Source organism: Rhineura floridana, chromosome 4 (genome assembly GCF_030035675.1).
Source record: "Rhineura floridana isolate rRhiFlo1 chromosome 4, rRhiFlo1.hap2, whole genome shotgun sequence".
In the NCBI taxonomy this organism is placed as follows: domain Eukaryota; kingdom Metazoa; phylum Chordata; class Lepidosauria; order Squamata; family Rhineuridae; genus Rhineura; species Rhineura floridana.
The window spans coordinates 99,754,605-99,770,858 of NC_084483.1; the positions used below are offsets into that span (position 1 = coordinate 99,754,605).

A 16,254-nucleotide genomic window follows, 5' to 3' on the forward strand; every position below is an offset into this window, starting at 1 on the left:
GGGCAGGATACAGTGGATAAATGTGAAAATATCATATAATTACACAGAAAGATGATTTTATCTCTTTTCTGATCATGTTTTTTAAACCCATAAAATATTTTCTAAATAAATGAATAGTAAATCTAGTAGCAGATGGCATGGTGTGGAACAACTACTCACCTGATCTCCAGCTGGTCACATCACTGCTGCTTACCAGGAGGTAGAAGGGAAGGGACCAGGTGATACTGAGGTCAGTACAGTGCAAAAACACCAGTGGAAGCACTGGATTGGCTGGCCAGTATGTTTGCATCACACCAACCTCGCTGCCACCGTGCCCTTCCCGCTCTATCTCCTGGTAAGCAGCAGCAGCAGCAACAACAACATGACCAACTGGAGGTCAGGTAAGCAGCAGCATAAGATAAAATCTTATGGGTAGCTGCAATTACAGTACTATAAGCAGGTTGCTCTGGTTCTCAAGTAATGCTACCTCACCGTTTGTTTAAGCCACATATATTTAACAAACCATGAAGTAACCATGAGCTGTTCACAGGCAAACAACCTCAACTTGTTTCTCCAAAGTCGGTTTCTTTTCCAGCTGCTCATACCATGTGCCTTTGTAACTTGGGAAGAGTCTAGTTAAAACAATCCAAGGTTCAAAAGCCAACACCAAATTATATCTTTAGATCATGGTGTGATGGCAGTAAACAAACCATAGTTAAGCATGGTTTAGACAGAGAGACTTGTAGGAAGATTAGGAGACTACACAAAGAGGGTTAGAATCTGGCTACTGACCAGGCAATCCAGACCTGACCCAGAACCATTTATAACCAGGCAAGGTCAGAACTTATTGGTTGTTAGTTTGCAGGTGTGTTTTATGGGATTCACACTGAAACCCAGAAATAGAATATTGCCCATTCTTCTTCTATTCTAAGGTCTCTCATCACAAGTAGCATTAATGCACAGAACAACACTTCTAGTACAAGTCTCATTTGCTCCTGACATGGACTGAGTGAGCTTCTAGCACCTGGATGAAGAGGTTTTATTTGATAACGGATAGCTAAAGAAACAGCACAGAAGAGGAATGGATAAATGGCTGTTTTGGAGATCTTCACAGGCATTGACAATGAGATCAAACATTAAAGAATATATTTCATTTTCTTTTAATTGTAATGTGGAAAGTTACATATTAACACTAAAGCATTGATGGAAATAAAGTACTGTATTTGTTTACAACCTCTTTCAAAAACAAACTTTAATATTAATGAAATTGATGCATGATTTTTGAAAACAGGCACATCCTAGAATGTACAGATTTTAAAGTAAACAGATAATTAAGGAGGGGATTTATGGAGCACATCTTCACTGCTGGTAAATACAATGAATCCAGGATAATGTCACTGTCAGTGAACTCTTTTGTTGTGTCAAAGCAAACTTTAATTACTTCATTTACACTTCTGCTATGGTTCTGATTTAACTTGGTTGAGAGACAGCATGCACATCATACCATGAGGTCAATAAAAGCTTCATTTGTATATAAAAGATGAATGCTTTGATTATTGTTTTTCATTCTACACAAGTATATTGGAACTACCCCATTCACATTTCTTCAAATTAACCCTATTAATCCACCCACCCACTGCAGCTCATCATTTATGACACAAGGCAATGGGATATATATCATTCTACTCTCGTGAAGTTTGGGGCCTGCTCTATGCATTCAAAATAATTGTGTGATGCAGCTCTACTGGAACTGTACCAGAGCCTACTTTCCTCAGCACTACTGGGCTCTCCTGAACTGTTGCACCACCCCAGGCACAGCATAGCGGTTACTTTCACCCGCTCTTCCCCAACACCAATTCAGCACCAAGTCAAAGGTTTTTGTTTTCAAATCAAAATCAATACCAGAAATAAAACAGTAAAAAACATTTGTATGTTTCTTTTAAAAAAACATCATTTATAATCCAGGATTGAGCTGCCAATTATAATCCTCCAACGTATATTTGAAAGTATTGAAATATTCTTCCCCCAACACTAATTCAGCAGTAATTCAAGAGTTTTGGTTTTCAGACACAGAGAAATCAAAACCAGCAATAAAACTGCGAAGAACACTTACGTTTTTTAAAGATTGTTTATAATCCAGGGTTGAAGTTGCTAACTGTAATGCCCCAAAGTATATTTCAGACTATTTAACCACACAAATCTGAAACTCCAGATTAACCAGTGTGAAGTACTTTCATGTATCCTTTAACATTTTTCACCATGTGACAAAAAGATGCTCTTTCCGTATCCTATGCTGTAACTCTGTAAAATATTGGCATGTTGTCCCACTAAATTTGATTATGTAGGCTTAATCACAAACTTTTTACTTTCAGGTCATCAACTGCACAAACCAGTCATCACCAACCTGGCACTGTCCAGATGTTTTGGATGGATAACCACAGCAGAGCTTGGAAAAGTTACTTTTTTGAACTACAACGCCCATCAGCCCAATCCAGTGGCCATGCTGGCTGGGGCTGATGGGAGTTGTAGTTCAAAAAAGTAACTTTTCCAAGCTCTGAACCACAGACAGCAGAGCTACGCTTGCTAGGGCTGACAGGAGTTGTAGTCCAAAACATCTGCAGGAGTCCAGGTTGGCTAAGGCCCCTGAGAAAGGCTATAGCTCAGTAGTAGAGCACATGTTCGGCACACTGAAGACCCCAAGTTCAGTCTTCTAACTGAGATTTCCAAGGAAAAGAATTTTGGGTAGCAGAACCAGAAAGGGCCTCTACTGAAGACCTTCAATAACCATTTTCAATTTGAATAGACAAAATAGGGCTGGATGGTCACCATAATAATACAAATATTAATACAAATAACAAATCAAATAATGAAACTGGGAACTGGGTTACCTAACTATGGATGTATCAAAGACACAGCATTTTTCCTACCTTCCTAGGTCTTGGTAGACCACAAGCACTTTGAGCTGGTACAGTAAGAAAAGATGCCTTGGACTCTTCTGCTATGTGGGTTTTAGGAGGTCTTGGTGGTGGATTTGTGGCTTGACTTTCATATTTTCTCATCATGTAATACTGTTCTTCTGTAATCTCTTCCACAATAGACCTTGTTGGGAAATACACAATAGCTTCCGCATGTTTGCTGAGCAACTGGACGGACATATTTAAACGATGGACAGGAGCTTCCCAGATTTCTGTGGGGTTGCTGAAAGTGCTGACTAACAGGTACAAATCTACTATTTCTTCTTCAAGCTGCAGGCATGATATACCAGCCAAAATGTCATCTTGGATGGAAAGATCCCTTATGGAGACTTTGACATTAAATGGAAGATGGAAATCTTTGCAAAGCTCCATAAGTTCATACTGCTTCTTATCATGGACAAGTTCAACAAAGCCCCCTTCCATGCACATTGGAAGAAGTACACTCTTGTAGGTTTTGTTTTGCAACAGAATTTGTTCACAGGCTAAAGCATTCTCTACTTCCTTCTTTCCCAGATCAACAATTTCACTTAGCTGGCACTGTGGAATTTGAAATTGGTCTCCGATAGAAACAGAAGACAGTCCTTTGTGAGGTGACTCAAAAGCTTTGGTAGCTATAACATGAAGCTGCTCCTTCATACTCCTTGCTATTTTCAGGTCATAGGCTGTTGGAAATTCCCGGGGTCTTCTTTTGAACTTCCCTTTGTAGCTAGTAGGAATTAAAAAGTGCTTTTTATAGGCATCACCCTTGATCTCAGATGCTAAGATTCTTGTTGCCTGGCATTTTTTGTAAATTACTATTTCTCTACCAGGATGCAATAAAGTATATGATTGCTTGTTTCCAGTGGAGCCTTCAATTACTGCAACAACAATAGGAAATTCGTTGCATGACCTTTTCAATATATCTTCCATTGACAATGGCTGAAGGAAACTGTGAATATTGTAATGGTCAGTTACATCTTTGACTTCAACATCTAAATCGGAAAGGAAGTAAACTTTCTCTTTTTGAACTGAAAAGATACAAAATTCAGGTCAATTGATATCAATGTGCAAAGGCCTATTGTGTAAAAATACGTCTTCTACATGTATGTGGCTGTTAGCAGTTTCATCAGGTTCCCACTATATCAATTGGATAATCTCTTTAATTATTTAAGTGCAAGACTTCTTTGAAAGATACGTTTGAATACTATATTAAATGCTAATATGCATTTACCCAGTCCTTTTGCATCTGAATTGTATACTTTAGGACTCACTCTATTCGCTTGATTGTAATCTCTTTTAACTGTTTTTAGTATTGTATGTTAAATTGTTGCAATCCGTCCTTGGGTCTCATAGTAAAGGTTGTGTATGAAATGTAAATAACAAGTGCTTTAGAGTATTCAAAACAATTTGTATAGACTACCTCAGTAATCTTGGGCTGTATTCAGCAATGGATGAGTGGAAGGTAAGTTCACCCAACAGATCAAGCTCACCCAACAGATCTTTTCCTCCATCCTGTTCCTGCAGCCCCCTGGTCCTGCCCAAAAGCCTTTCCATGGGGTATGGCGAAGGAATCTACCAAACATTGTAAGCTGTATCTTTGGGGGCTGCAGTGAGAGGGACCATACTCTAAAATCAGGTGGAGGAATTCTGTGCTGGGCTGACACACAGCCCACCATGTTCGGTAGATTCATCCCCCTAACCCTCTGAAGAGGCTTTTCAAGGGAGTGCAAGAGGAAGAAGGAAGGGACAGATCCATTGTGTGAGCTATCTTCTGCTCAAACAATATTCAATATAACTCTGTCAAGTACATCAGTAGTCTTTCTCCATATTACAGATGGAGGTGAGGGGTGGGGAAAACTTGTATTCTGAAAAGTGTGCTTGTGAAAGGGAAGGCAGATATGTCACATTCCATGTGTATTTCATACACACAATAGGATTAAGGCTGCAATCATATACACACTTACCTGGGAGTAAGTTAGACTGAACTCAATATGGCTTACTTCTGACTAGACACTAGGGAAGGGTGAGAATTTCACCCAAATCAGACTTGATATCAGATTTTTTAAAAAATAAAATAAAATCCACATGTCCAGTTTTTGCTGACTGATCCTGAATACTTCCAAGTTTATGCGGATTTTCTTAAAAACCTACAACAGCAGTACTTTACACAGACTGCACAAAATTGCTTGGGGAAGAATCCAGGAAAGGAAGTGAACTAGCTGTCTCTCTGACTGCTACAACTTTCTGTTCTCTCTTGCTCTCTTGTATACAACCAAGTGTGTGTGGGGGAAGACAGAGAGAAACAAGGGAGGGAATCAAGATATCATTAGCAACAGGGCATTTGATTTAGACGACTGTCAGCAAAGGAAAACAAGGGGATTTTATATAGGTCCCTGTAAAACTGCAAGAAGATGTTGGAAAAGGTTGGAACTGCATGGAATGGGGATGGCTCTCTCTTGGGTGGTTGTCTGCTTCAAGCCACCCTGTGTTTCTCATTTCCAAAAATTACAATCTTTCTTGATCAGAGTTGTTCCTAATTGAAGTATTGATTCAAACTGGATGAAAGCCAAAGGTAGCAGCTACAAACCCAACCCTGGCAGACATGCATAAGAGTGCACTGTTAATGTATTAGTGAGCCCACTCACAGCAAAAATGTTGAGTTGGGGAAGACTGACATAGTTGTAGCAAGCCCACATTTTCTGTGGCCTACACAGAGAATTATGCAGAAGTAGTATTGCTGCTATCTGTATAATTGGATTAGTTCTTCATAGCAGTAACTTTTTATGTATAATACCTGATACAGCTATGTTCTAGACTGTGTTGCAGTTTATTTATTATTTGATTTATATCCCGCCCTTTCTCCCAGTAGGAGTCCCGGGCGGCACACAAAAGTACTAAAAACACTTTAAAACATCATAAAAACAAACTTTAAAATATATTAAAACTCAACAACCATTAAAAACATATTAAAACAAAACATCTTTAAAAACATTTTTAAAAAAGCTTTAAAAACATTGAAAAAGAAGGTTTAAAAATATATTAAAAAGCAATTCCAAAACAGATGCAGACTGGGATAAGGTCAGTTGAACTAAAGACTGCTGTTCTGCTAAGGCCTTGATGCCTCTGCCTGAATCCTGTCTCTTAAGGGCAGAATTTATGGAAGATATTCAACATAACAGTGAATGCAGGGCCAAGACCTTTTGCTGTCAGAAGCAAAGAATAAGATGGATCTGCACCATCACATTCCACATTCAGGAGCCAACAAGACTGACAGTTGCATTACACTGGGAATGGGACAGTGTTTTCTTCTGTATCTAAGAGCAGCAATAAGAACATAAGAAGAGCCTGCTGGTTCAAGCCAATGGCCCATCTAGTCCAGCCTCCTGTTCTCACCTTGGCCAGCCAGATGCCTGTGGGAAGCCAGAAAGTAGGGCTTAATCAGTCTAGCTTAAGAAACACAAGGCAGGCCAAGTGGCATTTACAGCTCCGTCCTTCAACACTTTGTTGCTGCTCCCTGCCCCTCCAGCATCTGCCACCTGAGGCAGTTGCTTCACTCTGTCTAATGGTAGGGCTCTGCCATGGTTTAACTTTGGCTGCAACTCATGGTTTGTCTAGAGAGAGTGAAACAATGAACCCAGGTTTGGCCAACATGCTAAGCCAAAACATGGCACAGCATAGCAGTAGAATCAAAAGGGAGTAGCAAAGAGGCCATGGGCTACTCTTTGTTTGTTCACTATATTTCTAAACTATGGCTTAGCATTACATGTGAACCAATCCAATGAAGCCTATAGTGGGGTGAGAAAATGCCTAATGATGCAATGTCACATTATGGAGAGGAAGAGGAAATGAAACATCTAGTTGCCATTTTTGGCAGTAGCCAAATGTTTAATGTAACCTGTACTTGCTGCCTAAAAAAAGCCAGTGAGGTACATGGCAGTAATTCAGCCTAACTGTATTATTAACATGACAGCAGCTTTCAGGTATGATACAGAAACAAGTTTTCATATATATTTTCTCCAAATCGTTGGAGGTTCTTTCTTTTCTTCATTGTCTACCTTTATTTGCAAGTCCGCAGCCACCTCCTGTATTTCGATAGGAAAGCAAATCTCATCTTTTGAGAACTGCGGCTCTTAGGATCCCTACTGCCTCCACCAAAGCTCACAGTTAAACATATAAGAATAGAAAGGAGCAAAGGAGGATGGGAAAATGCTATACAGAAGGAACAAAACAACTGTAATAGAATTAGCACTAGGAAGAGTGAGAGAGACATTTTTCTGACAGCAAAATACCACATTTAAAACAATACCTATAACTCCTTGATATTATAAAAGCCTACTTATAGCTGCTTCAGACATTTATAAAAAAATATAAAAATAGACTTTTTATGTGTTCTCAAAGTATTTATTGTCATTTGGTTAAAGAAAAAGAAGGGGAAGGTTCACCTCACTGCTTCCTTAACATAATTGTCATGTATTTAAATTGTCTTAGGTCTGTCAGGAGGAAGGCTAGGTAGAACCCTAGTTTTCTATTCAGAGAGGGGATTTTATGCATAGGAATATTCCACTGTGTGAGCTCCGTCTGCAGTCTGAAGTGATGCAGTCTACAAATAGGTTTACCAGATCTTTCAAATAACTAATCCTTAATTTAGCTTTGATTCAAAATTTGGAGGAATAAATCGTATGGACAAATAATAGTTACACATGAGAGAATCAAACAACATTTTCCCCCTTTGACCCAGTCCTAGCCAGATTAAAATGGCTCAGATATTTGGACCACCTAGCCCAGTATTGTGCACACTGACTGGCAGCAACTCTGCAAAGTTTCAGGAAGAGACCTTTTCCATTACCTGCTATCCTTTCAAATGCAGATGCCACGGATTTAACCACAGACCATTTACTATATGCATTGCATATTATCTGCCATTAAACTGGCACAAGCAGTGAATTATACCTCCAGAATTACTACAGTATTTTAATCTGCATGCCTTCCCCCTAACCTCATTTGAGGCTGGCAGAGGTTTGGGGATGTGCATAACTCACATATACATCTTGGAATCCTGATATGTTATAGCAAGAACTATAAAAATTATAGATTGTACTGTAAAATATATGAAGGGCAAAAATACTGGTGTTCAGATGCTTTTGCAGCTCTGTGACTGGCAGCTTCACCTAGTATGACTACAGAAGACTTAATTCTTAGCTGCTTAGTGCAAACATTTGAAATCAGTATGTGAATCTGATATTCACTAATATTGCTTTTGAGTACCTTGCTAATTAGGCATAAATATTTGACATTGATAGTTATGAACTTACATTTCATCATTGCTTGTACTTCATATACTGGTGTTAGGACAACACAACCATCAACATCTATAGGAAGCAAACTGGAAGAATTTACAGCATTGCAGGTATTAGTAAATGTCACACTCCGACTTCTGCTCTTTGGGATTTTCCATTCAGCAATATCTTTCAGGGTATAAATCTGATAATCTTCGCATTCATAGAAGTCACCTTCTTGCGAAACTGGCAATACAAAGGCATGGAGCTGGTTATCCCTCATTACTCCACAGTGTATAGTCAATATCCCATTGTTGTTTTCCACAGAGCTGAATATTATCTTCTCACCCTGTTTGATGGTTAGGTTTTCTGTTTTTACATCCTTAGAGCAACAGAAGCAGGGATGTTGCAGTTGTGTTGATCCAATCAAAACTTTTTTCACAATTTCTTCAATGTTAGCATACGGTGTTTTATCAGCCACTATTCTGCAAAGACCTTCAAAGGAAATTTTTAATTCCAGAAAGATGCCTCGAAAGGCTGCAAGCATTGAAAGGTATCCAATACTGACATTTGTATTTATAGTTTATTTCATTGGTACCCAAAATGAGAGTATTGATTTGGAGCTAAAAACAAAACCATCTAATAACAAAACCAGATTCAAATTGCTAACAAAATCATAGATATCAAATGAACTCAGGAAGTCTGAATAAAATTGGGAAAATAAACTTTATTTATTAATTAATTTATTTCTCATTTTATTTATTTATTTCTCATTTTACTGTACAGAAGTATGTATATCATGTGTGTGCATGTGTCTACCTGTGTGTGTGTGTGTGTGTGTGAATACTTCGTGCCAAGATAAATATGCTGATTGTAGCTCATTTTCATGTGTTAATTTTTTAAAAACATTACCCAATACAAAAAAACTTGGCAATATGCTTACATAAGTATATACTAGTAATTTTTCCTTTCTCTTTCAGAGTTTTAATTTTTAAAAACATCTCTTTAGGTGTCTTCTTGGATGCTAAATTCCTTCTCTCCCCACCTCCCTTGTTTGATGGTAATTCGGGCCTGTTCTGAGCGCTGGGGAAAGGGAAGTACTTTGATGGGAGGTGATAGTGAGTGATAGGTGTTGGGTGGGCTGCAGATACTCTGATTGCAGCCAATGGCTCAGAAGTGAATTGATCCAGTTTTCTCTGATCTTTAGAAGGAAAACAGGAACTAGTTTTGGAATTCAGAAATATAGCTTCCAGGGCCTCGCAACAATACTGACAGATTAGTATATTAGGGTTTACAATTCATGTTAATCATCCTTTTAATAGGCACTATAGTAATTTTCATAATCAGATCTAATACAGAAGTACAGGAACAAAGGAGAAGAACATGATGGATAACCATAGTACTAGGCACTTAAATGCTATGCTTAGGCACTAAATCCACCTGGTTATTCAGCTCTAATTGCAACATTGAAATATTACCAGATACAGGAGCTTCTGCAACTGCAATACCTAAAGGGCATCTTTATTTCCATTTTAATTATAACCACTGGAATTGTTTTTGTTAGAACACTATAGGAAATAAAACATTAAGTGCATATGTACTTTCTCTTAGCAAAAAATTCAGTGAGAAGTTTAGAGAACAGAGCAGTGGGATTTAATTTAGTTGTGGCGATTAAACAATAACTTATGACTCAACAGAATCATAACATTCCTTTCCAAGCATCTATGACTGCAATGACATGAGGTGGATAATGTGTTGCTGCCACCAGATGCACCAGTTTTGTATCTCCTTCTCTTCTTTGCCTGCATTACAAAAATGGTACAAATGCTACCCTGAACTACAAAATGCTTGATGTGATGTCATCACTCTGAGTTTCTCTGCCCCTGCTCCATTTCATTGGTTGTTGCTTTTGGGGAGAGGAAATTGATATGTGATGATGTCATGTACTGTATTATATAGCATTACACATCTCAGGGAGACAGGGAGAAGTAGATGTGGATGCTTTTAATGGGAGCCTAATGTTCTGTGTAACATGTATTTCCAGTCATATAGCATTATAGGGAGGAGGTTTTTTTGTACTACCATTTGTGAGTGGGGTGAACTGGAATTATGGCTGGGTTATTGGTTTTATTTTTTTTCTTGTTGCCTGTTTTGTATTTTGTGATTTTTATTATGTTAGTGTACAGAGCTTCGAGCTCATGCTCACACACACACATAAGCCCACACTAACCCACACTTTCCCCCATTTGTAAATGCTAATTTTGGATGACGGTAAAGAAATCAAAAGGTTGTTCCCAATGCTAATCATACTCAGAGTAGACACATTACAATGAATGAACTCAAGTTAGTCATGACCATTAACTACATTGGGTCTACTCTGAGTAGGACTAGCACTGGACACAACCCAAAGTCATTAAGGGTGCAGGCTTTACTCAACTTAATAGGTTGGGATCAGTTTTAAACAGTAAGAGGTTCAAACTGAGGGCACACTTTTTTTAACGATGGGGAAATTTAATTGTATGAGTCATGATATATTGTATGAACTTATTATGCTTTAGGGGTGCTTCAGAGACAGAGTTCTTCCCTGTTTTGCCTATTTCTTACATAAGGTTGAGTATAGAGTACCGGTGAATTGCCTTCACGATAACCTTGAGCACATTGCAAATGAGTCACTACAGCGTTTCTAATGCTGTTTTCATTTACTCATTTGGTTTGTTTATCTAAGTAGAAAATATTCAGACTGTACCTGGAAAATTTAAAGGTAGCTCAACTGTAGTAGAGCAGAAACCAGTGTCTTCACTTTCATAGTTGCTTGCAAGGACTTTTTTCACTTTTAATCCAACAACTTTAATCACGTCTCCAGTTGACAAACAGCATTCATGGCTGTACTTTTCATAAACTGGACCTGAAATAGATCACAAGGTTTATCACAAAGATATTTTTCAGATTTTTTAGTGCCATTTTGTAAGTATTCTTTGTTCTTGTTCCCCTCTCCACTAGTTTGCTTTACATCTAAGGTTGTTCCAGACTGTCTCCATTCTTGGGTGGGATTCAATCACATATTGGCAAATTCGAATTGTGCCATTATAATTCATTAGGAGGTCTTGTGCAACAAATCTGCTTCCCTTTGCGACATGGAAAGTGATGGGAAAATGCACTGGAAAGTGTGGGATAACACACTTTGATGCAACGTCATCTAAACTCCGTGCAAACAAACCAGAGTGAATGTTCAAAAAACAGGACACCTGGAAGTTTCCAAAAATATCAAAGTAAGTCAGAGCAGAAACAACATTTTGAAATTTGCTAATAGTCTGTCCTCAAAGCTTCTCTATCATTTTTTTGGCAGCCTGACCTATCAGTGTCTAGCTCAGAATCTGAACTGCCTATCCACTGTTTCCAGCCCATTTCCTTTCTTCTCTCCAACATAGATGATAATCTAGGAACCAAAGTGCTGGTAAGTAGGGTTGCCAGGTTCAAGGCCTGAGACTGATCCTGTATCTTTAGGAGAAGAGAAAGTCAGCCAAGTGCAGGTGTTCTTGCAACCCTGTAATGGGAAAAACCACAAGGTAGAATTCTCCTTTCTCCCTGCACAACTTTTAAAGATACAGAAGACCTTTTGGTTGCCAGGCCCAGCCTCCAAGAGGTCTTCTGCATCTTTAAAAGTTGTGCAGGGGAAGAGAGAATTCCACCTTGTGGTTTTTCCCATTACAGGGTTGCAAGAACACCTGCACTTGGCTGACTTTCTCTTCTCCTAAAGATACAGGATCAGTCTCAGGCCTTGAACCTGGCAACCCTACTGGTAAGCCATATTTTTCTCTACAGTTTTCTGGATTCCTGCTTTTGGGGTCTCCATTCTGTGGCATCAGAACATAAGAAGAGTCCTGCTGGATTAGGCCAAAGGCCCATTTAGTCCAACATCCTGTTCTCACAGTGGCCAACCAGATACCTAAACAGGACCTGAGGCTAAAGTGCTGTCACCACTTGCAATTCCCAACAACTGGTATTCAAAGGCATACTGCCTTCAACAGTGGAGTGAGAACATAGTCATCCCCTTCATTTATTTCTACCATCTCTAAGATGAGGGGGGAAATGGTGACAGCCCAAAGAAGCATTAAATGCAGTTACTCCTGACAGTCACTTGAATAGCAATGTGTAAATGGTAAAGCACTGTTGCTGGCTAGAAATTGGCAACTACAAGTTTGCTGCACAATACCTCTATATAGCTTTTGGCTAAAGAACCATTGACCCAATAAGGCACAAGTGAAACAAAAACTGTGGCATGAACATATAGCCCTGCATGATAGCGGCACAGTAATCTCCAGCAGGGAATCAGTCTCTCTGCTAGTGTTCTAAGCTGCTACTAGAAGGACAACTGCTGGTTGGAACACCTTATAATGGTGGCAGACAACTGGAGGAGGGGGTAGGTGATCCCCCCCTTAGCTATGAAGTATAGTACTGGTTTTATCACTACCTGTGATGTTGGTTATAAGTACTCATCGCAAAGGGCAATTTGTTTTGTATGTCAAAAGCTGTATCCTGTTGTTTGGTTTCTGTTGCCTTATTCTGTTAACACTACTATACTAAATGATCTTTCTAATGATTCTCATGGTATCTGCCAGGGCCTGATCAGTCATGTTTCATTCAATACAGGTATCATGATCCTCGTCCATGTTGTCCTAGTCCAAAAATAGTCCATATTTTTGCTGGCAAAAATATTTTATAATTGTGGGATCAAGTATCAATGAATAGAGTAGTATTCTTATCTGTTCATAATTTGCAGCATCTAAATACATTGATTCTCAGAATGTGATGGGCTCTGGACTGAAATCTAGATAAAAAAATTAAAAGAAGTATTCTGTTTTCCATTTGAATTTTGGTAAGAGGCTAAAATCAAAAACCCTGCTTATTACGTGTGTATTGCATTTTTTAAATTCAACTGCAATGGTAGGGTTAAGTTCCCTGCTATAGTGTACACATTTTGATGCCTGAAGCAAAGGACAAGATGGTGTCTCCCCAATTCTAAATACAGAAGCTAATCAAGTTGGCAGTTTAATATTTAATTCTGGTGAAAGTACAGTATCTTTCACTGCCTGAGGGCATCAGTCTAGCTTAAGAGATGCACAATATGGGATGCATGGCAGACACATTTCCATCTACTCCCTGTCCCTCTGCTACCTGAGACAGCTGTCATATTCTGCCTAATGGTAGAGCTGGCCATGACTGTATTCATAGTGGTATTTGACACTGAACTGTACAGGGACCCTAGAAGAAGGAGGCAGAGAGGGCTAGAGCCTTTTGCCTAGGTATGATCAGGGAAAAAAACACTATAGCTGTAGTCAAGGCTAACTGATAAACTAGAAGGAGAGTTTTAGCCTATTTTCTAGGACCCTGTAATTAACTCTGCTTGTCTTGCTTGTTGTGCTGTGGAGGGAGGAGCCAAGTTGGGCTGAGCACTTATATGCAGAGGGGAAGAGAGTCAGAACTGAGGTTGAGAGGCCAGAGGCTGAACCCTGAGCGTCTGCTTCCTCCACTATTCTACAATATGCATGAACTTCTTTTCAGTACAGTCCCTTCTGAATTTCATTTTTAATTTAATAGAGAACCACCAAGCCATCCCCCCTAAAACACGCTTCCAGGATAGCATGCTGAGTTTAACTCAGAAATTTCTCAAGCTTCATCCTAGCAAGCCTCCCTAAATTAAAAAAGTGGAACAAAATAGCGTGAACCACCTCTACTGTAAGGGAGAAGATTGTGTAAGTTTATAGGTATGACACTTTTTTTTCAAGACTGTGAAAAGGAGGAGTTGAAACAACACATCACTAGTAGCAGGTAACAAACTCAAATCACCAAATGGTTTATATGTGAATAGAAAGCTATTTAGCAGGTGTTCATAAATGGGCCATTTTCCATGGAGATTAGACAGCCAAACCTCTCTCCTCCCAAGTGGATACTGGGAAATATAGCCACTGCTGCCCACAGTTTTTCACTTTCCTTTATGCTACCTGACACAGCAAGAGAGAGGCTAGAAAATACCAGGGAAAGTATTGAGCAGCCTGGCCACAGCCTGGCCAGAAGTTCCTTTTCCTGCCCACTTTCCCTAGAATGCAAGAGAGAGAAAATGGGAATGTCCTTTCTCGCATACTCAGGTCTCTCTCCCTATCTGTGAGCTATTTCAAGTGTGTGGAAAGAAGACTGGCAAGGAGCACATGGCCTCAGAGGGGACTTGCATATGCCTGCATCAGTGGTGGGCAGACTTCAGGCTTGCAAGATCTGTTTTGGTTTTTACTAGATCCCGGAAAGCCACCAACCAGAGCCAGGTACAAAAGACATACGCTAGAATAAAATAATTCCGTGCACAGGGATTTGTTCTGAGTGCCAGAACTGAGTTCACAGTTGCTATTGTTCAACAACTGGGAGCCAGAAATCCTTGCGAATCTACTTCAGATCGCCCAGAGGTCTACTTTCTGTCAACTCCTGGCATAGGCTAGGGCTAGGCTATTAGAGAAATAACACCTTTTTCTGCAAGTGAAGAGATTTGCAAACAGTGTTTCTTCAGGGCAAACAGTAATTTCCAGCTTGAGGGAAGCTAACCTGGCTACTGGCTGAAACAGAATGTAGCTTCATTTTAATGGAACTATGGAATAGCCTGTCTGACGAGGTGCGCCTGGCGCCAACATTGCTTTCTTTTCGGCGCCAGGTTAAAACTTACCTCTTTTCACAGGCATTTTAATACATTTTAATATATTTTAGTATATTTATAACACTCTGGTATACTAAATTAATTGTGTAATATGTTTTAGCTTTTGGGTATTTCTGTTATGTGTGCGGTAGTTATTACGTGGTTTTATCATATTGTATTTTATATTCATGTTGTTCACCGCCCAGAGAGCCGTTGGCTGTGGGCGGTATAGAAACTGAATAAAATAAATAAAAATAAATAAATAAATAATGTGCCGGTACTTTTTAGCTGGGAAATGTTTGTCCTCTGTCCTCCTTAACACTTCTCTCCCATAATAATCATTAGATGCAAGTCCCCCCCCATGTAGTGATTCATAAGAGGAGTAAACTGCATCGGGGCGGGGAACCCTTTTCAACCAGAGGGCCACATTCCAGTGGTGGGCAGGGCCAGATGCCATATCAGTAGGCTACATCAGGGTGTGATTTTCACCTTTGTACATGTCGACCATGCAAAGTCAGGGGTTTCTACATCACTCCATCCAGACAAGCAAAAGGCATTATTATAGTTCAAGGACAGAACCTTTCCAGGCAAAAGAACTTGAGAAGGGTGCAAAGCAGGGTCAGTGAATTATATGACCTAGGGAAGGACATGGTTTGTGGAGAATCCTGATGGCCGATTACATCCCAATTCCTAAGAAAGGGGATCCCAGAGAATGCAGTAATTATCAAAGTATTGCCTTAATATCCCATGCAAGTAAAGTAATGCTCAAGATTCTACAACAAAGGCTCTCACCATATATGGAGCGAGAAATGCCAGATGTCCAAGCTGGATTTACAAAGGGAAGAGACACCAGAGATCATATCGCAAACATACATTGGATAATGGAACAGAGCAAGGAATTTCAGAAGGAAATCACCCTGTGCTTTATAGATTACAGCAAAGCCTTTGACTGTAGATCATAAAAACTATGGAATGCTTTAAAAGAAATGGGGGTGCCACAGCATCTGATTGTCCTGATGCGCAACCTATACTCTGCACAAGAAGCTACTATAAGGACAGAATATGGAAAAACCGATTGGTTCCGCATCGGAAAGGGTGTGAGACGGGGTGTATTTTATCACCCTATTTGTTTAATCTGTACATAGAACATATCATACGGAAAGCAGGATTGGACCAAGATGAAGGAGGTGTGAAAATTGGAGAAATATCAATAATTTAAGATACGCAGATGATACCATACTACTAGCAGAAACCAGTAATGATTTGAAAAGAATGCTGATAAAAGTTCAAGAGGAAAGCACAAAAGCAGGACTACAGCTGAACGTCAAGAAGACTAAAGTAATGACAACAGAAGATTTATATAACT

At 39.4% G+C, this 16,254-nt stretch overlaps 1 protein-coding gene across 1 annotated transcript in view; it reads right to left on the minus strand.

The window, feature by feature from the left end:
* Positions 1–16,254, minus strand: part of THEMIS (thymocyte selection associated) — an 86,579-nt gene that overhangs the window by 54,784 nt on the left and 15,541 nt on the right. Inside the window, exons 2-4 of the mRNA XM_061623799.1 lie at positions 10,956–11,108; positions 8,246–8,704; positions 2,907–3,961 (exon numbers count right to left, since the gene is read on the minus strand). Coding sequence (XP_061479783.1) covers positions 2,907–3,961; positions 8,246–8,704; positions 10,956–11,108 — 1,667 coding nt within the window. The remainder of the gene's footprint in view (positions 1–2,906; positions 3,962–8,245; positions 8,705–10,955; positions 11,109–16,254) is intronic.